This window comes from Bos javanicus, chromosome X (genome assembly GCF_032452875.1).
Source record: "Bos javanicus breed banteng chromosome X, ARS-OSU_banteng_1.0, whole genome shotgun sequence".
In the NCBI taxonomy this organism is placed as follows: Eukaryota; Metazoa; Chordata; class Mammalia; order Artiodactyla; family Bovidae; genus Bos; species Bos javanicus.
Genome location: NC_083897.1, coordinates 122,885,855 through 122,911,557, shown reverse-complemented (window position 1 = coordinate 122,911,557; position 25,703 = coordinate 122,885,855). Strand labels below are relative to the sequence as shown.

The 25,703-nt window shown below is 41.1% G+C and overlaps 1 protein-coding gene across 3 annotated transcripts in view; it reads right to left on the bottom strand.

The window, feature by feature from the left end:
- PCYT1B (phosphate cytidylyltransferase 1B, choline) overlaps positions 1-25,703 on the bottom strand; it is a 148,735-nt gene that overhangs the window by 41,742 nt on the left and 81,290 nt on the right. For all 3 annotated transcript variants that reach the window (XM_061407834.1, XM_061407833.1, XM_061407835.1), the window contains exons 4-5: positions 3,931-4,082; positions 115-193 (exon numbers count right to left, since the gene is read on the bottom strand). In XM_061407834.1, coding sequence (XP_061263818.1) covers positions 115-193; positions 3,931-4,082 — 231 coding nt within the window. The remainder of the gene's footprint in view (positions 1-114; positions 194-3,930; positions 4,083-25,703) is intronic.

The window sequence follows — 25,703 nt, the reverse complement described above, 5'->3', positions numbered from 1 at the left end:
AACATCTGAAAATCCATGCCTTGTAAGCATGTGCTACAGACCCAGGGCTGGCGTCTCTTACTAAACCTCAGTGTCATGCTGCAGGAGACAGGTGAACACAGGAGGACCCCTCACCTGCTTCCTTTATATGCTTGTAAATATCATCAGAGCCAGCGGAAGAGTACGGAATGTCATCGTGAGCCACAAAGTCAATCTGTCAGAGAGAGAAAAGAGTGACATCACCACAGGGATGGGGGTACATTTCTGCGATATGAAAATACATATTTTTAAAAACAAAATAGCTATGATAAAGCACTTTAAATAAGCAATTTAGGTCCCAACACTTCATGGGAAATAGATGGGGAACAGTGGCTGACTTTATTTTGGGGGGCTCCAAAATCACTGCAGATGGTGACCGCAGCCATGAAATTAAAAGACACTTATTCTTTGGAAGGAAAATTATGACCAATGTAGATAGCATATTAAAAAGCAGAGACATTACTTTGCCAACAAAGGTCCGTCTTGTCAAGGCTATGGTTTTTCCAATAGTCATGTATGGATGTGAGAGTTGGACTATAAAGAAAGCTGAGTGCCGAAGAATTGATGCTCTTGAACTGTGGTGTTGGAGAAGACTGTTGAGAGTCCCTTGGACTGCAAGGAGATCCAACCAGGCCATCCTAAAGGAGATCAGTCCTGGTGTTCATTGGAAGGACTGATGTTGAAGTGGAAACTCCAATATTTTGGCCACTTGATGTGAAGAGCTGACTCATTTGAAAAGACCCTGATGTTGGGAAAGATTGAAGGCAGGAGGAGAAGGGGACGACAGAGGATGAGATGGCTAGATGGCATCACCGACTCAATGGACATGAGTTTGGGTAGACTCTGAGAGTTGGTGATGGACAGGGAGGCCTGGCATGCTGCAGTTCATGGGGTCGCAGAGTCGGACACGACTGACCGACTGAACTGAACTGAAGGTAGACTTGAATCCTGGACTGGAAGGTATTTCCAACTGTCTTTGTTTGCATGAGGGCTTCCCTGGTAGCTCAGCTGGTAAAGAATTGGCCTATAATGCAGGAGATCCCAGTTTGATTCCTGGGTCAGGAAGATCCCCTGGAGAAAGGATAGGCTACCCACTCCAGTATTCTTGGACTCCCTGGTGGCTCAGACAGTAAATCTGCCTGCACTGATGGGACTAGATTGGTTTCTCTCCTTTGCTGGTCCCTCTTTCTTCTCTTACCTCTAACAGTAGGTTTTTTTGGCCTTCTATTCTTCTGCCTCTAAAATCTCTCCTTCAGAGATTTCATTCATCCTTCAGATTTTAATCACCTCTACTGTGAGGACCCAAAATCCTCATTTCCTATCTCACTGATGGCAATAGGCCCTCCCTCACACTTAAGCAATATATATATTTTTTATTCTTTGGCTGAGCCACACAGCATGTGGGATCCTACTTCCCCAACCAGGGATCGAACCCATGCCCACTGCAGTGGAAGCCAGAGTTCTAACTACTGGAGCCCCAGGGCAGTCCCTGACTTAAGTTATATTTTATATTGTAGAAATGAATTCATGTCTCTTCTCATTTGATTCATACAACCACCTTGTGAGGCAGGTAGGGCAAGTATTACTAATTCAGTTGGGTCATGCAGCTGCTGAAATGACAAAACTTGCCCAATTTTCCCAAAATCATCCTTTTCTCTTTTGCCACCCTTGCTGTCACTTTAAAAACCTGTCTGGAATCTTCACTCATCCTTAAAACTGGTGTCCCTTCCAATGGAGCCTCCCTTTTCTCGTTTACTTAGGCTCCAAACACCCTAGAATCAGCCATTTTTCTCTACTTCCTTCACCGTCAATAGCACAGAAGTCACAAGTTCCGCTGGGGTGTGTACGTCTGTGTGTACTCACATGAGTGCATATACCTATCTGTTCTTCTCCACTGCTTATGCCAAGCCCAGGGCCCCATAACCTGGATTATTAATACCAACTTGTATCTGACCTTCCTCACCGCAGGCTCTTTCCTCTCCAGCCATCCCTCTGTCACATGGTGGAGGGACCTCCTTCAACAGAGTTGTTTTTGTCATCCTCATACCTGCTAATCTTCACTAGTTCCTTGTTTCCTCCTACATCAAGTAAAAACTGCTTGCCTGAGGAATTCCCTGGCAGTCCAGTGGTTAACACCCCATGTTTCCAATGCAAGGGACACAGGTTCAATCCCTGGTTGGGGAACTAAGATCCCACATACCATGTGACATGGCCAAAACCCAAACAAACAACAAAAAAACTCCTTGCCTAAACTTCAAAGCCTTTTATTAAAAGGCTTCACTCCAGCTTGAGAAGTAAAGCAGCAGTTTAATTCGCCTGGGTATGGATTCCTGCTTCATCACTTACTTCATCACTTACTAGCTGCATAACTCACAACTTAGTGGTCTGTGTGCTCAGTTGTGTCAGACTATTTGCGCCCCTATGGACTGTAGCCTGCCAGGCTCCTCTGTCCATGGAATTTCCCAGGCAAGAATATTGGAGTGGGTTGCCATTTCTTCCTCCAGGGGATCTTCCCAACCCAGGGATCAAACCTGCGTGTCCTGTGTCTCCTGCATTGCAGACAGATTCTTTACCACTGAGCCATTGTGGAAGTGGTAAGGATTAAATCAGGATTTGTCAGCCTTGGTACTAGTGACATGCTGAGCTAGATAACTCTTTCCTAGAGGGGGAGAGTCTATCTTGCACATTGTATGAGGCTTAGCAGCACCCCTGGCTTTACCCACTGGATGCCAGTAGCACCCGTTTAGTTGCTTCCATCGTCAAATATCCCTTGGGGCAAAGTTGCCCCCACTTGAGAATCACTGGATTAAATATTACAATTATGTAAAAGTGCTAAAAAGAATAACTGGTACACAGCAAGTACTCAACAAATGTTACTGCCATTAATTCTGTTCTTAGTACTCAAGCTTAGTTGTCCTTCCCTCTCCAGTGGATGGCAACAACAACAATGTCTCAGGGTGGCCATGAGATTGAATGTGATTCCTGTAAGAGCAAAGCCCTTTGCACTGGGCTGGGTCCGTGGCAAGCACTCGATAAACGGCAGCCTTCACAAGCAGCCCGGTAACGTTTCACAGAAGTTGAAGATACAATAGATGCTTAGTAAAAATGTGTTCATGATTGCTGGAAGTAAATCATATTGTAGTTTTTTCCTTTTTCTTTTTATTCTTGCTGGGAAATTGTCTCCTCGGCTATTACCCATGCACATTTATCAGCATTCTCTATTCTCTGCTGCATCGTGAATTTAAAAATAGAAAAGAAAACTCTTAGAACAGCTTAGTCTTATTTTTTTGTACTGCTTATAAAAGGAAAGAATAGCTCCTAATGTGGGGCTTGTAGGGAGATACAAAGCACATAATTTCATGCAGATCAAAAGGATTTCTCATGTTTTCAACTAATAAAAATCTATCAGTAGGAGTCTCAGGGTCACACAATCAGAGATAGAAAGTTTTTTCCTTAGAGCCTGACCCCTGCCCCTCTGGATAAGATGTATGGTCATTTGCTCCATGAAAAATGATGCCTATGACTCTATAAGCATCAATAACAATGGTGATAATGGTGATGATGTTTTTGGACCTCTTGCTTTGGGCCAGCCAGTGTGCTAAGGGTTTCACAACATGATCTCATTAGATCCTCAAAACAGCAGTTTACAGCTTAGGTGAGTTCAGTGTCTTGCTCAAGGTCCCACAGTTATGAAGGGATAGAAGCCACACATGGACCCGAGTGGTCCAGCTCCAGAGCCCACAGGGAGGAAGCAGGTGGCTGTCGGTCCACAGGCGTGAGCACAGGACAGGCGCTGCGTCACGTGACACCACATGACAGTGCCTGGAGTTACCGCTTTCCTAAACTGGAAGACTCCTTGGATTTTTCTGGGTATAAGCGGCTGTTACTTACAGAATGTGGAGGAATAAGTACCTTGTGTTTTTCCAGAAACTCTGGGGTGAGTGTCCATGGAGCATCTCTAATGACTTCATCCACATAGCGACAGTGTCTCAGAGCTTCGTATCTCTCCGCTTCATTCATCACAGTGAAACCCTTGAATTTGTGAGTGAGGTCGTCACTGCAAACTGAAGCAGGTAAATGCATTAAATGCTGTTTGCTGGCCCAGGCCCTGCCCACAGCCATCCTAGTACAGACTAACTCCTCAGCTAGACAAAGAACTCAGCCTCGCTAGGTGTGTGTCGTAATCAAACTCTTCATTTTTGTTCTTTTTGTTTTTTTTTTTTTAATGGGAACAAAGGATCAGTGAGGCAAGCTAAAATTCATTGGCAATGGAGAATTTTATTTTAGTGCTTACAAATGCATTCTCCACTGTGGCTTTTATTAAAATTATTCTCCACACCCCTGAATGTGACTTTTAAATCTTTTTATTTCCTTATCCCACCTTTCAGTGAAAATTGCTATTCAGAAATAAAATGACCAAATGAACAGAGAAAAGACAGCAAGGAGACCAAGAGGCCTGAATTATTGAACGTTGGAGCAATGAGTTCTAATTCCTTAACTATATCATTGTGCTTAGTAACCCAAGTGTGATTCACATACACGCACATGTGCACACACATGCACACACACATGCTTCTGTTCCATGGATTGTGGTCCAGTCACTACACAATCAAGGGGAGAAAGTCACAAAATAGAAGATATGGTCAAGCCAAATTCACCCTTCCCACACTGCATCTTTACTAGATCTCAAGCTCCTGAATCCTCAAATGGGCATGATACTATCCTCCACCATCAGCTTTAGAAACGATTTTTTGAGGATTTACATATAAGTGCTTTGAAATAGCGGAGAAGGCAATGGCACCCCACTCCGGTACTCTTGCCTGGAAAATCCCATTGACAGAGGAGCCTGGTAGGCTGCAGTCCACGGGGTTGCTAAGAGTCGGACATGACTGAGCAGCTTCACTTTCACTTTTCACTTTCATGCATTGGAGAAGGAAATGGCAACCCACTCCAGTGTTCTTGCCTGGAGAATCCCAGGGACGGGGGAACCTAGTAGGCTGCCCTCTATGGGGTCGCACAGAGTCGGACACGACTGAAGTGACTTAGCAGCAGCAGCAGCAGCTTTGAAATAGGGACTTTCCTGGTGGCCCAGTGGTTAAGACTAAACCTTCCAATGCAGGGGGTGCAGGTTCGATCCCTGGTCAGGGAGTGAAGATCTCATGTCTTGGAGCCAAAATACCAAGACATAAAATAGAAGCAATATTGTAACAAATTCAATAAAGACTTTCAAAAAGTAGTCCACATCATAAAGTCCTTAAAAAAAAGTAGTGCTTTGAAATAAAGTGAGCAACAAATACTCTTCATTATCATATCCAGAATATATTTTTGTTGGCCAAAGTAGTTTTTCTACATGTCAGGAAGAAATGGCATTGTGGCTACAGGCCCGGGTCATCAACATCCCCATCAGCATCTTACTGAAGCCAGTCAAACTAACCTGACCGCTCCTGAAGATCAGGTTGTTTTCTTTAAGGCCTAATGTACATGCAATAACCTTACAAATTTTAAGTGTACAAGATGTTTTAAAAAATAAAAATACAGTAATTCTCTTGGAACCAGGTCATAACCCACATCCAGGAACAAATCTGGCCACAGAGTAAGTACAGCCAACAGCTGCACTCAGCATCCTTGGAAACCCTCCTGCTGCAGCCATCACACTCTCTGTGTCCAAACCATCAGCAAAACTGCCAGCTCCCTCACAGCACACTGAAGCCACGTTCTCCTCACCACTTTCACCACTCCCTGCCCGGCCCATTCACCACTCAAGACCTATCAGATGACATCACCCTCAGTAGTCGAACGCTTCCCATCTCCCTCAGAGTCAAAACCAAATTCCTCTGGCAGCCTACAGGCCCCTACCAGATCCACAGTCCCCTCCGGCCATTCCTTGCCTCTCTAACTGCATCTCCTATTGTGTTCCAGCCCCTGGCCTCCTTGGCTACTTCCTGAAGCCACCAGAAATACTCATATTCAGATCAGGGCTCTGTACTTCCTGTTCCCCAAACCTGGACCAACTGTGCCCCAAATTGCCATAGGGCTCACTCCTCCCTCAAGGCTCCCCCAGCCACTGTATTCTAACTTGGGATCTGCCCCCACCATCAGCAGGCCTCGCACCTCCCCACCTTACTTCTTGCTATGGCATTCATCATTATATGATTGCCTTATTCGTTTATTGTTGGTGTTTCCCTACTAAAATATTAGCTCCTTGAAGACAAGGACTTTTGTCTGTTTCCTTTTCTGAAGGCCCATAGGAGACTCTTAACTATTTGTTGAATGCATTAACAGTGCCTGATATGTATAGATGCTCGATAAATGTTTACTAGGATTTAAAATAATAGATGTATGTTTACCTGCAGGTATGTTCCAATATTCATGCACATAAGAGACTAGTATGCCTCTCAATACACGTGTGTGTGTCTATATATCTCGTATACATACTTTCTGTGATGATGAATAGACATACTCACAACACAACATAGAAAACATTATAGTGTCTTACATTACCAACACACCATCAACCACGTGGCAGGCTCAAAAACCTCTTAACTATTAGAATCACCTAAGGAGCTTTTTAAAGATGCCCAAGCTCCACTCCTCAAGGTTTAGATTCAGTGGGTGCTATGGTCTGAATGTGCCTCCCCAAAACTCATATGTTGAAATCTTAACTCCCAGATGATGATATTAAGGAGATAGGCCTTTGGGAGGTGCTCAGGTCACGAATGGCATTAGTACCTTATAAAGGAGGCCCCAGAGAGCTCCCTAGCCCTTTCACCATGTAAGAAAACACTGAGAACCATCCAGCTCTGAATCAGGAAGAGGGACCTTGCCCGAAGACCATGTCAGTGCCTGGACTTTATACTCTTCAGCCTTCAGAATGATGAGAAATGAATTTCTGTTGTTGTGAGCTACCTGGTCTGTGGTATCTTGTCATAGCAGCTCAAATGGATTAAGACAGTGGATCTGGGGCGGGGTGCGGGCAGCACTATTTTTAACAAGCTTCAGGGAAGATTCCAAGGCAGACAACATTTGAAAGCCCCTGAAGCATATTATGAACATCTGGAGTAAACAGCCCAGCCTATGTCTGAATCACCCATCCCACCCAGCTCGGGGAGTGGGTGTGTAGTAGGGCCATAATGACCATGTCATGTATTCATTCACCAAATGCATTGGGCTTTGACTTCATAGATAGGGATTATTTATGGATCAAGCTGTACAATTTAAAAATTGATCTATGGCTTTTGAAATGTTCTTAAAAGATTTTACTTTTTAAAAGACTAAAGGAATTGATTAAAAAGACTGCCTCAAGAATTGTATTAAGCAAGAATGGATTTCAGATCCATCAATTTTCTATTTTAAACAACAGAAAACAAAGCCAAACCATATCCTCCCCTTCCTTTTGACCCTGCACCTGACCAATTCAGTGTCACTTTGAGACAACTGAGATAATGGCCTCCTGACAGAGCACAAAGAAAACAAACAACCTGTTTATGCCAACACGGGGTCCTATTTTCATATCCCAGGAGTGACCTCAAGAAGCAGCTGAAAACGCTGACCAGTTATTGTCTAAACATTAATTACGCCCAAAGCGGCACTGTTGTTCTCGAGTCTTGGCAAATGCAGCCTGACGACCAGATGGAGAACTCTGAGCAGTGGCGTTCCGGGGGTGAATTCACTGAGCTGTCTGGGAGCTCCTACTGGAGCTAACCTATACCGGCAGCCCACTGTGCTCAAAATAAAATATTACTAATACCCTGCAGGAGAGAAAATATAACATAAGGGATGAATTTTCGAGCCCAACCAACTTGGGTTAGAATCCTAGCTCAGCTACTTATTACTGGGTATGTTACTCAAACTCTCTAAACCTCAGACTTGCCTGGTAGTCCAGTGGCTAGGACTCCGCACTCCTGATGAAGGGGGCCGGTGGTCTGATCCCTGGTCAGAGAACTAGATCCCACATGCTGCAACTAACAATCCCACATGAAGCAACTAAGAGTTCACACGCCTCAACTAAGGATCCTGCATGCTGCAACAAAGACCCAGTGCAGCCAAATAAGTAAATAAATGTTTAAAATAATCATAAATAAAAATTATAAAAATCAAATTCTCTAAGCCTCAGTTGTCTGTCTTTAACACATGGCAAAGTTTGGAGAATTAAATTTGATCATCTGTGTGAGCAGAGAGGCATGTTCACTAATGTTTGCCATGTTTTCATAGTAGCAGTGATCCAGAGCCATTTGTGGTGACATCTATTTGTTTGTGTTCTCGGCTCTGCCTTTTCCCTGCCCCCACTCCACGCACATGCCCAGCTTCTCAGTACAAACTCCCCCACAGTAACTGTGAGGTTCAAGCTGCCAGTGGACAGCCTGTCTTTCTGACTGCTGTTTTCCCAAAGCCAGAGCTCTTTGGGAGGAATTCTGTAAGAAGACACATAGAAGATTCCGCCAAAAGAGGAAGAGGTCCAAGGTCAGAGGGTCCCACCAGCAGCAGAGCCCCAGGAGCGATGAGGACACTGGGGTTCACCTGGCCACAGACTGCCAGGGCCTCACCCTCCACAGGCACAGTGGATTTGCTCCTTCCAAGCAATTTTGTGGGTTCAGATGATGAGAGCAATGCAAAACTCTCTGGGCTGGAGACTGGAAGCTTCTCTCCTGTTTCTGTCAACATCTTGCAATCTTGTTTGACTCCAGGGCAATGAAGAGATCCCAACAAGGACCAAGACTGAATCTCCCATCAGTCAGGCAAAACAGAGTCTTAGAGGAATATTTAATTTCAATCAAGATACAATAGAGCATAAGCCTACATTTATAGAGTAATAGTTATGTCTAGTGGGTATAGTATTTCTATTATTGTTAGCTTTTTATCCCTCTCCTGGGAGGCAGAAGTCAGTATGTGGTAACTCACACCTTTACAAAAATTTTTCCAGGAGAAAAATTCTCTGATATAATTTTTAATTTCAAAAAAATAATTTTAATTTCTTATCTTGGTTTTTAAATGGTGTGAGATTTTAAATTATAATGGAGGGGGAAAAGGTTTTATAACTGGATAGTTTCAATTCACTAAAATAATGTCCACAGGGAAAACGTGCATAAAAAAATTTCAAATTATCACTGACTCTGTACTTAAAAATTAAAAACACAGGTATAATGGTGCAAAAATCATGGCAGTCTGTGGTATCTGTTAGTGCCTAAGGTTGGGAAGTAGAATGTAGTACCACCAATTATCACAGTTTCTATCTAGTCTTTGAATCAATAGTTAATATTTTTTCCAAATACTAAGTATTTCACCTGTTCGTGTCTGTGTACTTGCCCCAATCAGAGTGGTTTCATGAGCAAAGCCCATGCTCTACCCAAGGGAATTCCTACAGCAAACCTGCCTGCATGTGTAAGGGGGTCCACAATTAATATAGTAGGTTCTTTCAATTCACTGTCACCATTTTCTTTGGTAACTACATACATAATATGAAGAGTTTGCCTTTCAACCAACCATTTTATTTTATTTCTTAATATTTTTATTTATTTGGCTACACCAGGTCTTAGCTGCAGCACGTGGGATCTAGTTCCAGGGACTGAACCCAGGCCCCCTGCAATGACCGTGCAAGTCGTAGCCAGTGGAGCACCAGGGAAGCCCCAGAATATCTATTTTAAGGGACTCCCTAACTTTCCTCCCTACAGAATTTTCTGCCATTAAGTTGTTTTGTCAAACTCAGGATAGATAGTTTAAGATAGTCTTCAAACTAGGGTACACATACCCCTAGAGATACACAAAGGCTTTTCAAGAGGTATCCAAGCACTGGTAGTTTGAAAGGAATTGATTTCCAGATCCACAACTTCTAAGAGTAGCCTTTCCTAAAATTAATGGGCTGGAGAAAGCCCTGTATCCAGAACCAACCTAACTCTACTCTACAAAAGAAAGCCATCATTTAAACCTTATTACACTGCATGGCAGGGAATTAAATCCTGAGGCCAAATCAAACCGAAAGCTCATTTAGTGACTACTCAAAGCACCATGAACCTATAAAAGCTTCCTGTCTTTTTCTTGCACATGTTTCTGTTATAGGTGAAACTGAATGTTAGAAACTAACTATGGTAGACTGGGGAATGATGTAACTTTTTACCTAACAACTTTGCCTCTTCCTTCTCCCGACTATTATCAAAGGATGCAAAGATCTTAAGGGATAAGGCCCATGAATTCAAAGCAAAGGAGCACTGGTAAGAATACTGAATGCTGAAGATTGCTTTTTCATGTAGTTAAGGGTAAGCATTTTTTTCCAGCTCTTCTCAATGCTTATATTGAATCCTAGAAGTGCCTTTTCTCTTGTAGTTAACGAGTAAGCATTTTTTCTGCTACTCACTTCAGAATCACTTCAATAAGTCAAAGCTGTATAAGCTGATACTGCTGCTGCTTAGAAATACAACTGGAATATTTTCCTGGAATTATCAAATGCTTCAAAGTACACTGGAATGAACATGTGGATAAAATATTCACATGCTTTCCCCCAAGATTTCAAACATACTATTTTTAAAGGAAGACAAATATCTATTATATCAACTCACATCATATTTATTCCATTTACAATGAATCTTTCTCCCATTTCATATTCTAAATGTGTTTTATTTCCTGGCTCTTCATAACAAAAAATAAAATATCTAGGCCAAATTACTTTTTGGTAGTATATGCCCTTCTCTATCCTCAAGTACTTAGGAAAAGTATAACCAAGATATCTAAAAAAGGTAAGTTATTTCTGATTTTTATATTTCTGATTTTTATATTTTCTGATTTTACTTAATTATTCCCAAAAGCCAAACACCAGAGCTTGATACACCCATATACCAATATTTAGAGAAGGAATGAAACTGAAAGTCGCTCAGTCATGTTCGACTCTTTGTGACCCCATGGACTATATAGTCCATGGAATTCTCCAGGCCAGAATACTGCAGTGGGTAGCCTGTCCCTTCTCAAGGGGATCTTCCCAACGCAGGGAAGGAATAACATGCCTTAAAAAAAGCATACTCCTCTTCTTATAAATATCATAATTTTGCATATAAATTATACTGTATTACTATAAGTTAAGGATATTATATTATTTGTGTAACTTTGTATCTTCTTTGTAACTTGTTATATTAGACTTACATTATTTTAATCTTGACTGATTCTTTTTTATACAATAGAGTCTATAACATTTCTCAGTGGTTTTCCTAAGGCTTCTTGAAATATATTACTATATTAAACTGAAAAGACTTTTTCTGCATTTCTAGGATTTTAGTAGGTTTTCAGTGAGGACTGGTTTTGCCAATTAGGTTAGATGGTGTTTTCTGCAAATTTGCTAAAACTGCAGCCCCAAAGTGTGTTTTTTAAGTTTCAAGCAAATGATAAATACATTTTATAAAAACTTATTGGATTGGCACTGTGTAATGAAATTACCAATATTTCTATTTCCTCAACCCTTCTTGAGTATTTCTGGTTGAATAGGTTGCTTTCAGGTAAAAGAGTAAGCATTATAATTAAGAGTCATTGATCAGTCTTGGTATAGCCTTTGTGTTATACTTCCTCCAAAGGGACAAAGCAAATTATTCTAATAACTTGGAAACAAATCTTTTTGTAGGTCACATCATTTATAATCCACTGCCTAACAACAAATTTGAAAGATTTTAACAAATTATCACTTGACAGGCCATTCAAATTATTTTGATGACAGTAGTAAATTATTTTTGTGATATCTGGCAAATAAGCATTCAAAGATTGAGTGGCATTACGATATTAAACTTCCATTTCCATAAATATTTCTATGAACAAAATACTATAGCACTTACATCCGTAACAAAAAAGATGAATAAAATCAATGTTAAACCCTGTCTCATTCAAGCAGTAATATATTCATCCACAAAAATATTCATCTACAATATCATGTCAGTTGTTCAATCCCTGGTCAGGAAACTATGATTCCATATGGCACACGGCCAAAAAACAAAAACAAAACACCTTACCTATAGAGGAGCAAAGGTGAAAATCACATTGGATATCTCCACCGAAATGACGCCAGCAAGAAGTGAGTGAAGTGGGGAAAAGTAGCAAATAATATAAAGAGGAACTCCCATAAGGTTATCAGCTGATTCCTCAGCAGAAACTCTGCAGGCCAGAAGGGAGTGGGCCAATGTATTGAAAGTGATGACAAGGAAGAAGAATCTATCATCAAGAATACTCTATGTGACAAGGCTCTCATTCAGATTTGATGTAGAAACAAAAAGCTTTACAGATGGACTTCCCTGGTAGTCCAGTGGTTAAGAATCTGTCTGCCAGTGCAGAGGACATGGGCTTGATCACTGATCCAGGAAGTTTCCACATGCTTCAGGGCAACTAAACCCGTGTGCTACAACTACTGAAGCCTGCACTCCCTAGCCCCTGCTCTGCAACCAGAGAAGCCACTGCAATGAGAAGCTCATGCACCACAACAGAGAGTAGCCCTGCTCTCTACAACTAGAGAAAGCCCTCATGAAGCAACAAAGATCCAGTACAGCCAAAAATAAGTAAATCGAAAAGCTTTACAGGCAAGCAAAAGCTAATTCAGCACCATCAGACCAGCTTTGCAAAAAAAAAAAAAAAAATGCTTAAGGATAGGCTTCCCTCGTGGCTCAGGGGTAAAGAATCCACCTGCCAGTGCAGGGGACATGGGTTTGAGCCCTGATCTGGGAAGATCCCACATGTCGTGGAACAACTAAGCCCATGTGTCACAATTACTGAGCCTGTGCTCTAGAGCCCAGGAGCCACAGCTACTGAGCCCACATGCAGCAACTACTGGCTCTACAGTCGCGTGCCCTACAGTCCATGCTCCCCAACAAGAGAAGCCACCACAATGAGAAGCCCATGCAATACAACTAGAGAGTAGCCCCCACTTGCTGCAACTAGAGAAAAGCCCACACAGCAATGAAGACCCCGCACAGCAAAAAGTAAATAAAAAGGGAAATAAACAAACAAACACGAAAGGAACTTCTCTAAGCAGAAAAGAAAAGGCCACAACTAGAAGCAAGAAAATTATAAATGGACTTGCTGCAACTAGAGAAAAGCCCACACAGCAATGAAGACCCCGCACAGCAAAAAAGAAATAAAAAGGGAAATAAACAAACAAACACAAAAGGAACTTCTCTAAGCAGAAAAGAAAAGGCCACAACTAGAAGCAAGAAAATTATAAATGGAAAAGCTCACCAGATAAATATACATTAAAGAAAACAAATCACGCTCACACAAATATGCTATCAAAACCAGCAATTGTGGGATTTCCCTGGTGGTCCAGTGGTTAGGAATCCTCCTGCCAGTAAAGGGGACATGGGTTTGACCTCTGGACCAGGAAGATTCCACTTTACCATGGGGCAAGTAAACCCGTGGGCCAGTTACTGAGCACATGCCCTAGAGTCCATGCTCTGCAAAAGAGAAGCCACCGCAGTGAGAAGCCTGGGCGCAACTAGAGAGTTGCCACCACTTGCTGCAACTAGAGAAAGCCCATGCACAGCAGCGAAGACCCAGCATACATAAATACATTTTTTTAAAAAAAAATGCAGCAAATGTGAGAAGTGAAAAGTGAAAATGTTAGTCACTCAGTGGTGTCCGACTTTTTGTGATCCCATGGACTATAGCCCACCAGGCTCCTCCATCTGTGGAATTCTTCAGGCAAGAATACTGGAGTGGGTAGTCATTCCCTTCTCCAGGAATTGAACTCAGGTCTCCTGCATTGCAGGCAGATTCTTTACTGTCTGAGCCACCAGGGAAGCCCTAGTTGTGAGACTAGGAGAGCACAAATGCAGGATATTGGAAATGCATTTGAAATTAAAAGACAAGCAACTTAAAATAATTTGTTTATACATAGACTGCTATATCAAAACCTCATGGCAACTGCAAACTGAAAATCAACAATAGATACACACACAAAGAAGAAAAAGGAATCCAAACACAACACTTAAGTTAGTCATCAAATCACAAGAGAAGGGAACAAAAGAGGAAGGGAAGAAAAAAGACCTACAAAAACAAATCCAAAGTAATTAACAAAATGGCAGTAAGAACATGCACGTGGTTGCATGCTAAGTTGCTTCAGTTGTGTACAACTCTTTGTGACCCTATGGACTGAGCCCACCAAGCTCCTCTGTCCATGTGGATTCTCCAGGCAAGAACAATGGAGTGGGTTGCCATGCCCTCCTCCAGAGGATCTTCCCAACCCAAGGATCGAACCTGCATCTCTTAGGTTTCCTGCATTGGCAGGCAGGTTCTTTACCACTAGCGCCACTTGGGCTTCCCTCATAGCTCAGTTGGTAAAGAATCTGTTTGCAATGCAGGAGACCAAGGTTTGATTCCTGGGTCAGGAAGATCCCCTGGAGAAGGAAATAGCAACCCACTCCAGTATTCTTTCCTGGAGAATCCCATGGACCAAGGAGCCTGGCAGGCTATAGTCCATGGGGTCCCAAGAGTCGGACATGACTTAGTGACTAAACCACCACCACCACTTGGGAAGGCCAGTATCTTAAATGTAAATAGATTAAATGCTCCAACCAAAAGACAGACTGGCTGAATGGATAAAAAACCAAGACTTATATATCTGTCTACAACAGATCCACTTCAGATCAAGAGACATATACTGACTGAAAGTGAGGGGATAGGAAAAAGGTAATCCACAAAAATGGAAATAAAAATAAAGCTGGAGTAGCAATACTCATACCAAACAAAATAAACTAAAGACTGTTACAAGAGACAAAGAAAGACACTAGATATTCATCAAAGGATTGATCCAAAAAGAAGATATAGAAATTATAAATATATAGGCACTCAACATAGGAGTACTTCAATATACAAGGCAAATACTAACAATTATAAAGAGAAAAATTGATAGTAACACAATAATTGTGGGAGATTTTAACACTTCACTTTCATCAATGGACAGATCATCCAGACAGAAAATCAACAAGGAAACAAAGGGTCTAAAATGACAAATTAGAACAGATACAGTTAATTGATATTTATAGAGCATTCCACTGAAAAGCAGAAGCATATACATCCTTCTCAAGTGCACATGGAACATTCTCCAGGACTGACCACATGCTGGGATCACAAAGTGAACCTTAGTAAAATTAGGAAAATCGAAATGATATCAAGCACCTTTTCCAATGACAACACCATGAAATTAGAAATCCACTACAATAAAAAAATTAAATAACACAAATGTGTAGACTAACAATATGCTACTAAACAATCAATGGATCACTGAAGAAATAAAGAGGAAATCAAAAAAAAAAAAATACTTAGAGCCAAATGAAAAAAAAGCACAATAATCCAAAACTTATATGATGCAGTAAAAGCAGTTCCAGATGTTCAAGCTGGTTTTAGAAAAGGCAGAGGAACTAGAGATCAAATTGCCAACATCCGCTGGATCATCAAAAAAGCAAGAGAGTTCCAGAAAAACATCTATTTCTGCTTTATTGACTACACCAAAGCCTTTGACTGTGTGGATCACAATAAACCGTGGAAAATTCTGAAAGAGATGGAAATACCAGACCACCTGACCTGCCTCTTGAGAAACCTATATGCAGGTCAGGAAGCAACAGTTAGAACTGGACATGGAACAACAGACTGGTTCCAAATAGGAAAAGGAGTATGTCAAGGCTGTATATTGTCACCCTGCTTATTTAACTTCTATGCAGAGGACATCATGAGAAACGCTGGGCTGGAAGAAGCACAAGCTGGAATCCAGATTGCCAGAAGAAATATCAATAACCTCAGCTATGCAGATGACACCACCCTTATGGCAGAAAGTGAAGAGGAACTAAAAAGCCTCTTGATGAAAGTGAAAGTGGAGAGTGAAAAAGTTGGCTTAAAGCTCAACATTCAGAAAATGAAGATCATGGCACCTGGTCCCATCACTTCATGAGAAATAGATGGGGAAACAGTGGAAACAGTGTCAGACTTTATTTTGGGGGGCTCCAAAATCACTGCAGATGGTGATTGCAGCCATGAAATTAAAAGATGCTTACTCCTTGGAAGGAAAGTTATGACCAACCTAGATAGCATATTGAAAAGCAGAGACATTACTTTGCCAACAAAGGTCCGTCTAGTTAAGGCTATGGTTTTTCCAGTGGTCATGTATGGATGTGAGAATTGGACTGTGAAGAAAGCTGAATGCCGAAGAATTGATGCTTTTGAACTGTGGTGTTGGAGAAGACTCTTGAGAGTCCCTTGGACTGCAAGGAGATCCAACCAGTCCATTCTGAAGGAGATCAGTCCTGGGTGTTCTTTGGAAGGAATGATGCTAAAGCTGAAACCCCAGTACTTTGGCCACCTCATGGGAAGAGTTGACTCATTGGAAAAGACTCTGATGCTGGGAGGGATTGGGGGCAGGAGGAGAAGGGGACGACAGAGGATGAGATGGCTGGATGGCATCACTGACTCGATGGACGTGAGTCTCAGTGAACTCCGGGAGTTGGTGATGGACAGGGAGGCCTGGCGTGCTGTGATTCATGGGGTCGCAAAGAGTCGGACACGACTGAGCAACTGAACTGATGCATGCAAACAACAGCACCATGAATCAACTTAATATAACTGACATCTACAGACTACTTAATTCAACCACAGCTGAATATACATCATTCTCAAGCTCACATGGAGCATTTACCAAGATAGACCACATTCTGGGCAATTTAAAAGAAGAGAAATCATACAAAGTCTGGTCTCAGATTGCAATGGATTTAAACTAGGAATCAACAACAGAAAAATAGTGGAAAATCCAAAAATAATTAGAGATTAAACAGCATACTTCTAAATAATACACGGGTCAAAGAATAAATCAAGAAATATTTTCTGCTACTTTGAATTAACTGAAAATGGAAACACAACTTACCAAAATTCGTGGGATGCAGTGAAAAGCATTTAAGAAGGAGATTTATAACATTGATTTTATATATATATATATATATATATATATCAGAAAAGAATAAAGACTGAAAATCAATAATCTAAGCTTCTATCTTAGGAAACTAGAAAAAAGAAGAGCAAATTCAACTCAAAGTAAGCAAAGGAAAATAAATAATAAAAATCAGCAGAAATCAATGAAGTTGAAAACAGGAATGAATAGAGAAAGAACACAAAAGCTAGTTCTTTGAAAAGATCAGTAAGATTGATAATGCTCTAGCCAAGCTAACAAAGAAAAAAAGAGGAAAAGATACAAACGACCAATATCAGAAATGAAAAAGAGGACATTATTACAGATCTCATGGACATTAAAAGGATAACAAAGGAATATTTTGAGCAATTCTATGCCTACAAACATGGTAACATAGGTGAAAGTAACCAATTCCTTAAAAGACACAAGCTGCCAAAATTAACATTGGAAGAAAGAGACAATCTGAATAGGCTTCTATTAAAGAAATTCAATCAGTATGTAACAACCTTCCAAAAGAGAAAGCGCTAAGCCCAGATAGGTTCACTGGTAAATTCTACCAAACAGTAAAGGAAGAAACAGTAACAGTTCTCTAAATCTCTTCGAGAAGTTAGAAACAGAAGGAAGCCCTCCTAATCCATTCAATGACATCAGCATTACCCTAATATTAAAACCAAATACCTTATAAGAAAGGAAAACTAGAGACTGCTACCTCTCATTAACACAGATAAAAAACTCTTTAACAAAATATTAACAATTAAAATCCAACAAGACATAAAAAGAATCATATACCACAACCAAGTGGGATTTATCCAAGGTAAACAGACTCACAGATATGGAAAACAAACCAGTAGTTACCAGTGGAGAGAAGGAAGGACGGAAGGACAAGAAAGGGGAAAGGAATTAAGAAATACAAACTATTATTTATAAAATAAGTAAGCTATGAGGATATATTTACAATACAGGGAATATAGCCAATATTTTATAAGTATAAATAGAGTATAACCTTTAAAAATTATGAATCGCTATATTGCACTCCTGTAACATATAATACTGTACTTCAATTTTAAAAATACAAAAAATAATGTAATGTATCACATCAATAGGCAAAAGAAAAATCACATGATGATATCAACAGATGTAGAAATAGCATTTGATAAAATCCAATACCCGTTCATGATACCAAAAAAAATCTCTTAGTAAACTAAAAATAGAGGGGGACTTCCGCAACTTGATAAAGACTATCTACAAAAACCCTACAGCTAACATCAAACTCAAATGGTGAGAAAATCTAACTTTTTCCACTAAGATCAGGAATAAGGCAAGGATGTCCCCTCTCACCATGGCTTTTCAACATTGTATCGGAAGTCCTAGCTAGTGCAGTAAGACAAGCAAAAAAAGGAATCTAAATACAGATCTTATACTGTTCATAAAAACTGGATGAAAATGGATCATAAATAAAAAACCAGAACACAAAAGTATAAAACTTGTAGAAGGTAACATATGAGAAAACCCAGATGACCCTAGGTGTGGCAGTGACTTCTTATATACAACACTCAAGGCACAAATCAAAGGCAACTGATAAACTGGACTTCATTAAAATTGAATATTTCTGCTCTGCAAAAAGCTATGTCAATGAAATAAGACAAACCAAAGACTGGGAGAAAATATTTGAAAAAGATACAACTGATAAAGGACTATTATTGAAAGTATACAAAGAACTCTTAAAACTCAACAATAAGACAATGAACAACTGGATTAAAAACAGCAAAAAAGATCAGAATAGACACCTTGACAAAGAAGATATGCAGGTGTTAAGCAAGCATATGAAAAGATGTTCAACATCACATATCATCAGGAAACTGCAAAATAAAACAATGAGCTATCACTATGCACAGATTAAAATGGCCAAAGTACAAAATACTGACGATACCAAATCCTGGTGAGGAACTGGAGTAACAGAAATTCTCATTCATTGCTGATGTGAATGTGAAATTGTACAGTTACCTTGGAAGACTGTTTGGCACTTTGTAACAAAGCTAAACATACACTTAACATATGATCTAGCAATCACGCTATTTGGTATTTGCCAAAATGAACTGAAAAAACCTACTTGTAGATGTTTATAGCAGCTTTGTTTATAATTGCCAAAACCTGGATGCAGCCAAGATGTCCTTCAGTAGGTGAATGGATAAACAAACTGTGGTACATCCAGACAATGGTATATTACCCAGTGCTAAAAAGAAATGAGCCAACACACCATGGAGGAACATTAAGTGCATATTACTAAGTGAAAAAAGTCTATATGAAAAAGATACAGACTCTATGATTTCAATTATATGACACTCTGGAAAAGGCTCCAAAATCACTGCAGATGGTGACTGCAGCCATGAAATTAAAAGACACTTGCTCCTTGGAAGGAAAGTTATGACCAACCTGGACAGCATATTAAAAAACAGAGACATTACTTTGCCAACAAAGGTCCGTCTAGTCAAAGCTATGGTTTTTCCAGTAGTCACTTATACATATGAGAGTTGGACTATAAAGAAAGCTGAGTGCTGAAGAATTGATGCTTTTGAACTGTGGTATTGAAGAAGACTCTTGAGTGTCCCTTGGACTTCAAGGAGATCAAGCCAGTCAATCCTAAAGGAAATCAACCCTAAATATGCATTGGAAGGACTGATGCTGAAGCTCTAATACTTTAGCCACCTGATGTAAAGAGCTGACTCACTGGAAAAGGCCCTTATGCTGGGCAAGACTGAAGGCAAAAGAAGAACTGGCAGCAGAAGATGAGATGGTTAGATAGCATCACCCACAAAAGGGACACAAGTATGAGCAAACTCTGGAAGAGAGTGGAGGATAGGGAAGCCAGGCCTGCGGCAGTCCATGGGGTTGCTAAAAGTCAGACATGACTTAGCCAATGAAAAACAACAGGCTGTATTTTGCCCTGATTTTGGCTGACTCCTAGCATGCACTTTGCTCTGAATGGCTGACTCCTAGCCTCTACTACTCCCTGAATGGCTGACTCTAGGCCTGTATTTGCTCTGATTGGCTGACCGCTAGCTAGTACTTTGCCCTGATTGCCTTACTCCAAGCCTGTACACTGCCCTGATTGGCTGACTCCTAGCTTGTACTTTAGTTGATGAAAGCAGGGAAAACCACGAGGTCATTCTGATAATGACCTAAATCAAATCCCTTATGATTATACAGTGGAGGTGATACGTGGATTCAAGAGATTAGATCTGGTAGACAGAGTGCCTGAAGAACTATAGATAGAAGTTTATAACATTGTACAGGAAGAAGTGACCTTAATCATCTCAAAGAAAAAGAAATGCAAGAAGGCAAAGTGGTTGTCAGAGGAGGCTTTACAAATAGCTGAGGAAAGAAGAGAAATGAAAAGCAAGGGAGAAAGGGAAAGATATACCCAACTGAAAGAAGAGTTCCAGAGTACCAAGGAGAGATAAGAAGGCCTTCTTAAGTGAACAATGCAAAGTAGTAGAGAAAAACAAAGAATGGGAAAGACTAGAGATCTCTTCAAGGAAATTGGGGATATCAAGGGAATGTTACATGCAGGGATGGGCATGATAAAGGAAAGAAACAGTAAGGACCTAACAGAAGCAGAAGAGATTAAGAAGAGGTGGCAAGAATACACAGAAGAACTGTACCAAAAAAGTCTTAATGACCAGATAACCCAATGGTGTGCTCACTCACCTAGAGCCAGACATTCTGGAGCGTGAAGACAAGTGGGCCTTAGAAAACATTACTATTAACAAAGCTAGTGGAGGTGACAGAATTCCAGCTGAGCTATTTCTAATCCTAAAAGATGATACTATTAAAGTGCTGCAGTCAGTATGCCAGCAAATTTGAAAAACTCAGCAGTGGGCACAGGACTGAAAAAGGTCAATTTTCATTTCAATCCCAATGAAGGACAGTGCCAAAGAATGTTCAAACTACTGGGCAATTGTGCTCATTTCCCATGCTAGTAAGGTTTTGCTCGAAATGCTTCAAGCTAGGCTTTAGCAGTATGTGAACTGAGAACTTCCAGATGTACAAGCTGGATTTTGAAAAGGCAGAGGAACCAGAGATCAAAATGCCAACATTGGTTGGATCACAGAGAAAGCAAGGAAATTCCAGAAAAACATCTACTTCTGTTTCATTGACTATGCTACAACCTTTGACTGTGTGGATCATAACCAACTGTGGAAAATTCTTAAAGAGATGGGAATACTAGACCACCTTACATGTCTCCTGAGAAACCTGTATTCGGGTCAAGAATCAACATATCCTTACATGGAACAACTGACTGGTTCAAAATTGGGAAAGTTGTTCAAAAAGGCTGTATATTGTCACCCTGCTTAATTAACTTCTAGGCAGAGTTCATCATCCCAAATGCAGGGCTGGCATGAATGAATCACAAGCTGAAATCAAGATTGCTCGGGAAAATATCAACAACCTCAGATATGCAGATGATAACACTAATGGCAGAAATGAGGAGGAACTAAAGAGCCTCTTGATGAGGGTGAAAGAAGAGAATGAAAAAACTGGCTTAAAACTCAGCATTCAAAAACTAAGATCATGGAATCCAGTTAGATCATTTCATGGCAAATTAAAAAAAAAAAGTGGAAGCAGTGACATTTTACTTTCTTGGGCTCCAAAATCACCATGGACAGTGACTGCAGCCATGAAATTAAAAGACACTTGCTCCTTTTAAGGAAAGCTATGACAAATCTAGACAGCATACTAAAAAGCAGAGACATCACTTTGTCCACAAAGGTTCATACAGTCAAAGCTATGGTGTTTCCAGGTGTCATATATGGATATGAGAGTTGGACTGTAAAGAAAGCTGAGTGCCAAAGAATTGATGCTTTTGAATTGTGGTGCTGAAGAGTCCCTTGAGAGTCCCAAGACCCTCTTGAGAGTCCCTTGGACTGCAAGGAGATCCAACCAGTTAATTCTAAAGGAAATCAGTCCTCAATATTCATTGGAAGGACTGATGCTGAAGCTGAAGCTCCAATACTTTGGCCACCCAACACGAAGAGCTGACTCATTGGAAAAGGCCCTGATGCTGGGCAAGATTGAAAGCAGGAGGAGAAGGGGGTGGCAGAGGATGAGGTGGTTAGATAACATCATCAGCTCAAAGGACATGAATTTGAGCACACTCCAGCAGACAGTGGAAGACAGAGAAGGCTGGCGTGCTGCAGTCCATGGGGTTGAAAAGAGTTGGACACCACTTAGCAACTGAACAACAACAAGAGAATTTAAAATACCAAGAGTCAACTCTAATGTATTAAACTATGGGCTTTGGCTGATAATAATGTGTCAATGCAGCTTCACAGACTATAAAAAATGTACTACACTGCTGCAGGATGTTGATAATGAGGAGGCGGTGTGTGAGTGTGAATCTTTTTACTTTCTGCCAATTTTGCTGTGAACAAAAAATTTTCCTTAAATTTTGCTAATTTTTGAAAATGTTAATATTTACAATATTCCTTAAATTACACATTTTATAACTATTTAAACTTAGGATGGAAAATTTTAGATGTCAATTTAAAAATTTTTAAGAAGGCGTATCAGTTCAATTCAGTTGCTCAGTCGTGTCTGACTCTTTGAGATCCCATGAACTGCAGCATGCCAGGCTTCCCCGTCCATCACTGACTCCCAGAGTTTGCTCAAACTCATGTCCGTGGAGTCTGTGATGCCATCCAACCATCTCATCCTCTGTCGTCCCCTTCTCCTCCTGCCTTCAATCTTTCCCAGCATCAGGGTCTTTTCAAATGAGTCAGTTCTACACATCAGGTGGCCAAAGTATTGGAGCTTCAGCTTCAGCATCAATCCTTCCAATGAATATTCAGGATTGATTTCCTTTAGGATGGACTGGTTTGATCTCCTTGCAGTCCAAGGGACTCTCAAGAGTCTTTCCCAACATCACAGTTCAAAAGCATCAGTTCTTCAGTGTTCAGCTTTCTTTATGGTCCAACTCTCACATCCATACATGACTATTGGAAAAACCAAAAGATGGTTATAGTTTTTCAAAATTCTTTTTGGCATTGTGGGGAACGAAGAGTGAAGACTCTTAGTCTAAGACAATGGTTTTCAACAAAGGCTTCATCATCCCCTAGGATGCATTTTTGGAAATTTGTAGGACATCTTTAGTTGTCACTATAATTGGAAGCAGTGACTGGCATTTAGTGGGCACTGTGCCGACAATGCTAAACATCTTCCTAAATGTGGAACAGCCCCACATGAGAATTTTCCAGTATCCTGTAAGATTTCTGAATGTCTCTGTACAATTATTTTTAATTATTTGAATCTAGCCCCTAACTTTGTTTTACAATAATTGCAAAGTATTACTAAACAGCTGTGATAAATGCTGAATTTTAGGGACTTTCCTGGTGGTCCACTGGTTAAGAATCCACCTGTCAGCACAAGGGGCATGACTTTGATCCCTGGCTGGGAAACTAACATCCCATGTGCCCCGGGGCAACTAAGCCCGTGTACTGGAACTACTGAGCCTGTGCCTCAACTAGAGAGAAGCCTGATAGATGAAACTAAGACCCAGTGCAGCCAAAAACAAATAAATAAATAATTTTTTTTAAAAAATGCTGAATTTTAGAGGAAGGCAACTACTATATACATAGAAGGAAGACTTCTTTTTCTTATGAACAATTCCCCAAAATGCATTTGCCACAGCCATGCCATTCAGCATTTGAGCTCCAATACCACCCCTGAAGAACCCTGCCTACATACAGGAGGTTGGAGATTGTTTAACAGACTAGGAATCAAACACAATTAAATTAGTGGAGACATATGAAATACAAGCTTACACTGAATTTTAGTAGGAGATTGGTTGCAAAATACTTCATGATATTTCCAGTTATTTTAAACAGGATAATAATAAATCATTGGAGAAAATAACATATTGAAATTATTTATTATTGTTTACATTGCTTCGAGGTTTTCACTCTTACTCTGTCACTGTCGCCAGAAGTCTACACACATTTTTACAGCTTCATGTTTTATTGTTTCATTTCCCATCCATACTCTAGTCCCTTCTGCCAAGTCACTTCAGTCGTGTCTGACTCTGTGCGACCCCATGGACTGCAGCCTACCAGGCTCCCCGGTCCCTGGGATTCTCCAGGCAAGAACACTGGAGTGGGTTGCCATTTCCTTTTCCAATGCATGAAAGTGGAAAGTGAAAGTGAAGTCGCTCAGTCGTGTCCGACTCTTAGCGACCCCATGGATTGCAGCCTACCAGGCTCCTCCATCCATGGGATTTTCCGGGCAACAGTACTGGAGTGGGGTGCCATTGCCTTCTCCCACTCTAGTCCCTATCATCTACCAAAAGATATGGTCTCCACGGTTGTCTTTGTAGTTTAACATTCCCTTGGCTTCCACAGAGAATCCATGTAATAGCCATTGAGGAGGTATCTACCTTTCTTAAAACCCAAACGAACTTTTTAGCCAACCCAATAAATCGGCTAGAGAGGACACTGGTCACTGCATTACTTGATGCTGCTTAGGCAACAACCCTCTGAAACAGAACTCAGAGCAGCCAGAGCTGGTTCTTCACCAGGGAGCAGTACCAGCTCTAGCTTTTGAGAGCTATGCAACGACTGTGTGGCTCCTTCTGCAGTTATTCTCCTTCCCTTCTGCTTTAATTCTTGGCTCTGAACTCCTGTCCATATTCACCTCTCTCAGTTCTACATCACCTGTGCTTTTATGAAAAGCCTCCTTAAGAGACAACAAGTCAATAAAACAACACACCTAGTTGTAGCCACCACATTTCCCCCTCTTGTCCCAACATTCTTATCTGGGCTGGTGGGAAGATCACTGCACAAGGAAGGTTCTGTGCTCTGGCTTCTGTGTGCCCTTACCTTCGTTTAATTCTCTGCACAATTGTCAGTGCTTCAAAGGGTCCTCACCTGACCTCCACACCTGAAACACCCCTGCTTGCGAGGCCAGTCACCTTTCCCCTTAACCCTAGGTAACATTTCTTCATAGTACCTCTCCTCCAGATTGTTACTGGTCAGTGTCCGCCTCCCCTTCAGACTCTAAGTTCTCTGAGGACACAGTCTGCTTTGATGGTGGCTGCATCCTCAGTGTACAGAAGAATGCCTGGCTCACAGTAGGAGCTCAAGAAATAGTTGTTAAGTGAAGGAATCATTCAGCAAATCAGTGAAACCACTGCTGCTGCGTAACCTAGAGAGCTGCTGTTGTTAATTTACTGCTTTCTCCAGCTTACAAGAATGCACTGAAAGTCTATTTCCTTTGAACTTACTGTTGATGTGCTAATCCAGGGCCAGGGCAGTGTTCCTGTTAAGTGTTACCCACACCTAACCACTTCCAAATTCGGGTTGCCAAAATGACCAAGGGCTTCCCTCATAGCTCAGGTGGTAAAGAATCTGCCTGCAATGCAGGAGACCCCAGTTCCATTCCTGGGTGGGGAAGATCTGCTGCAGAAGGGATAGGCTACCCACTCCAGTATTCTTGGGCTTCCCTGGTGGCTCAGCTGGTAAAGAATCCACCTGCAATGCAGGAGACCTGGGTTCGATCCCTGGGTTGGGAAGATCCCCTGGAGGAGGGAAAGGCTACCCACTCCAGTATTCTGGCCTAGAGAATTCCATGGACTGTATAGTCCATGTGGCTGCAAAGAGATGGACACGACTGAGTGACTTTCACTTTTCAAAATGACCAAAGCCAAACCACTGCAGAGGTCTCCCCAGGACCCAGAAGCTTAGGACCAGACTCCAGGTGGTAGTGCTCACATAAAGAATGG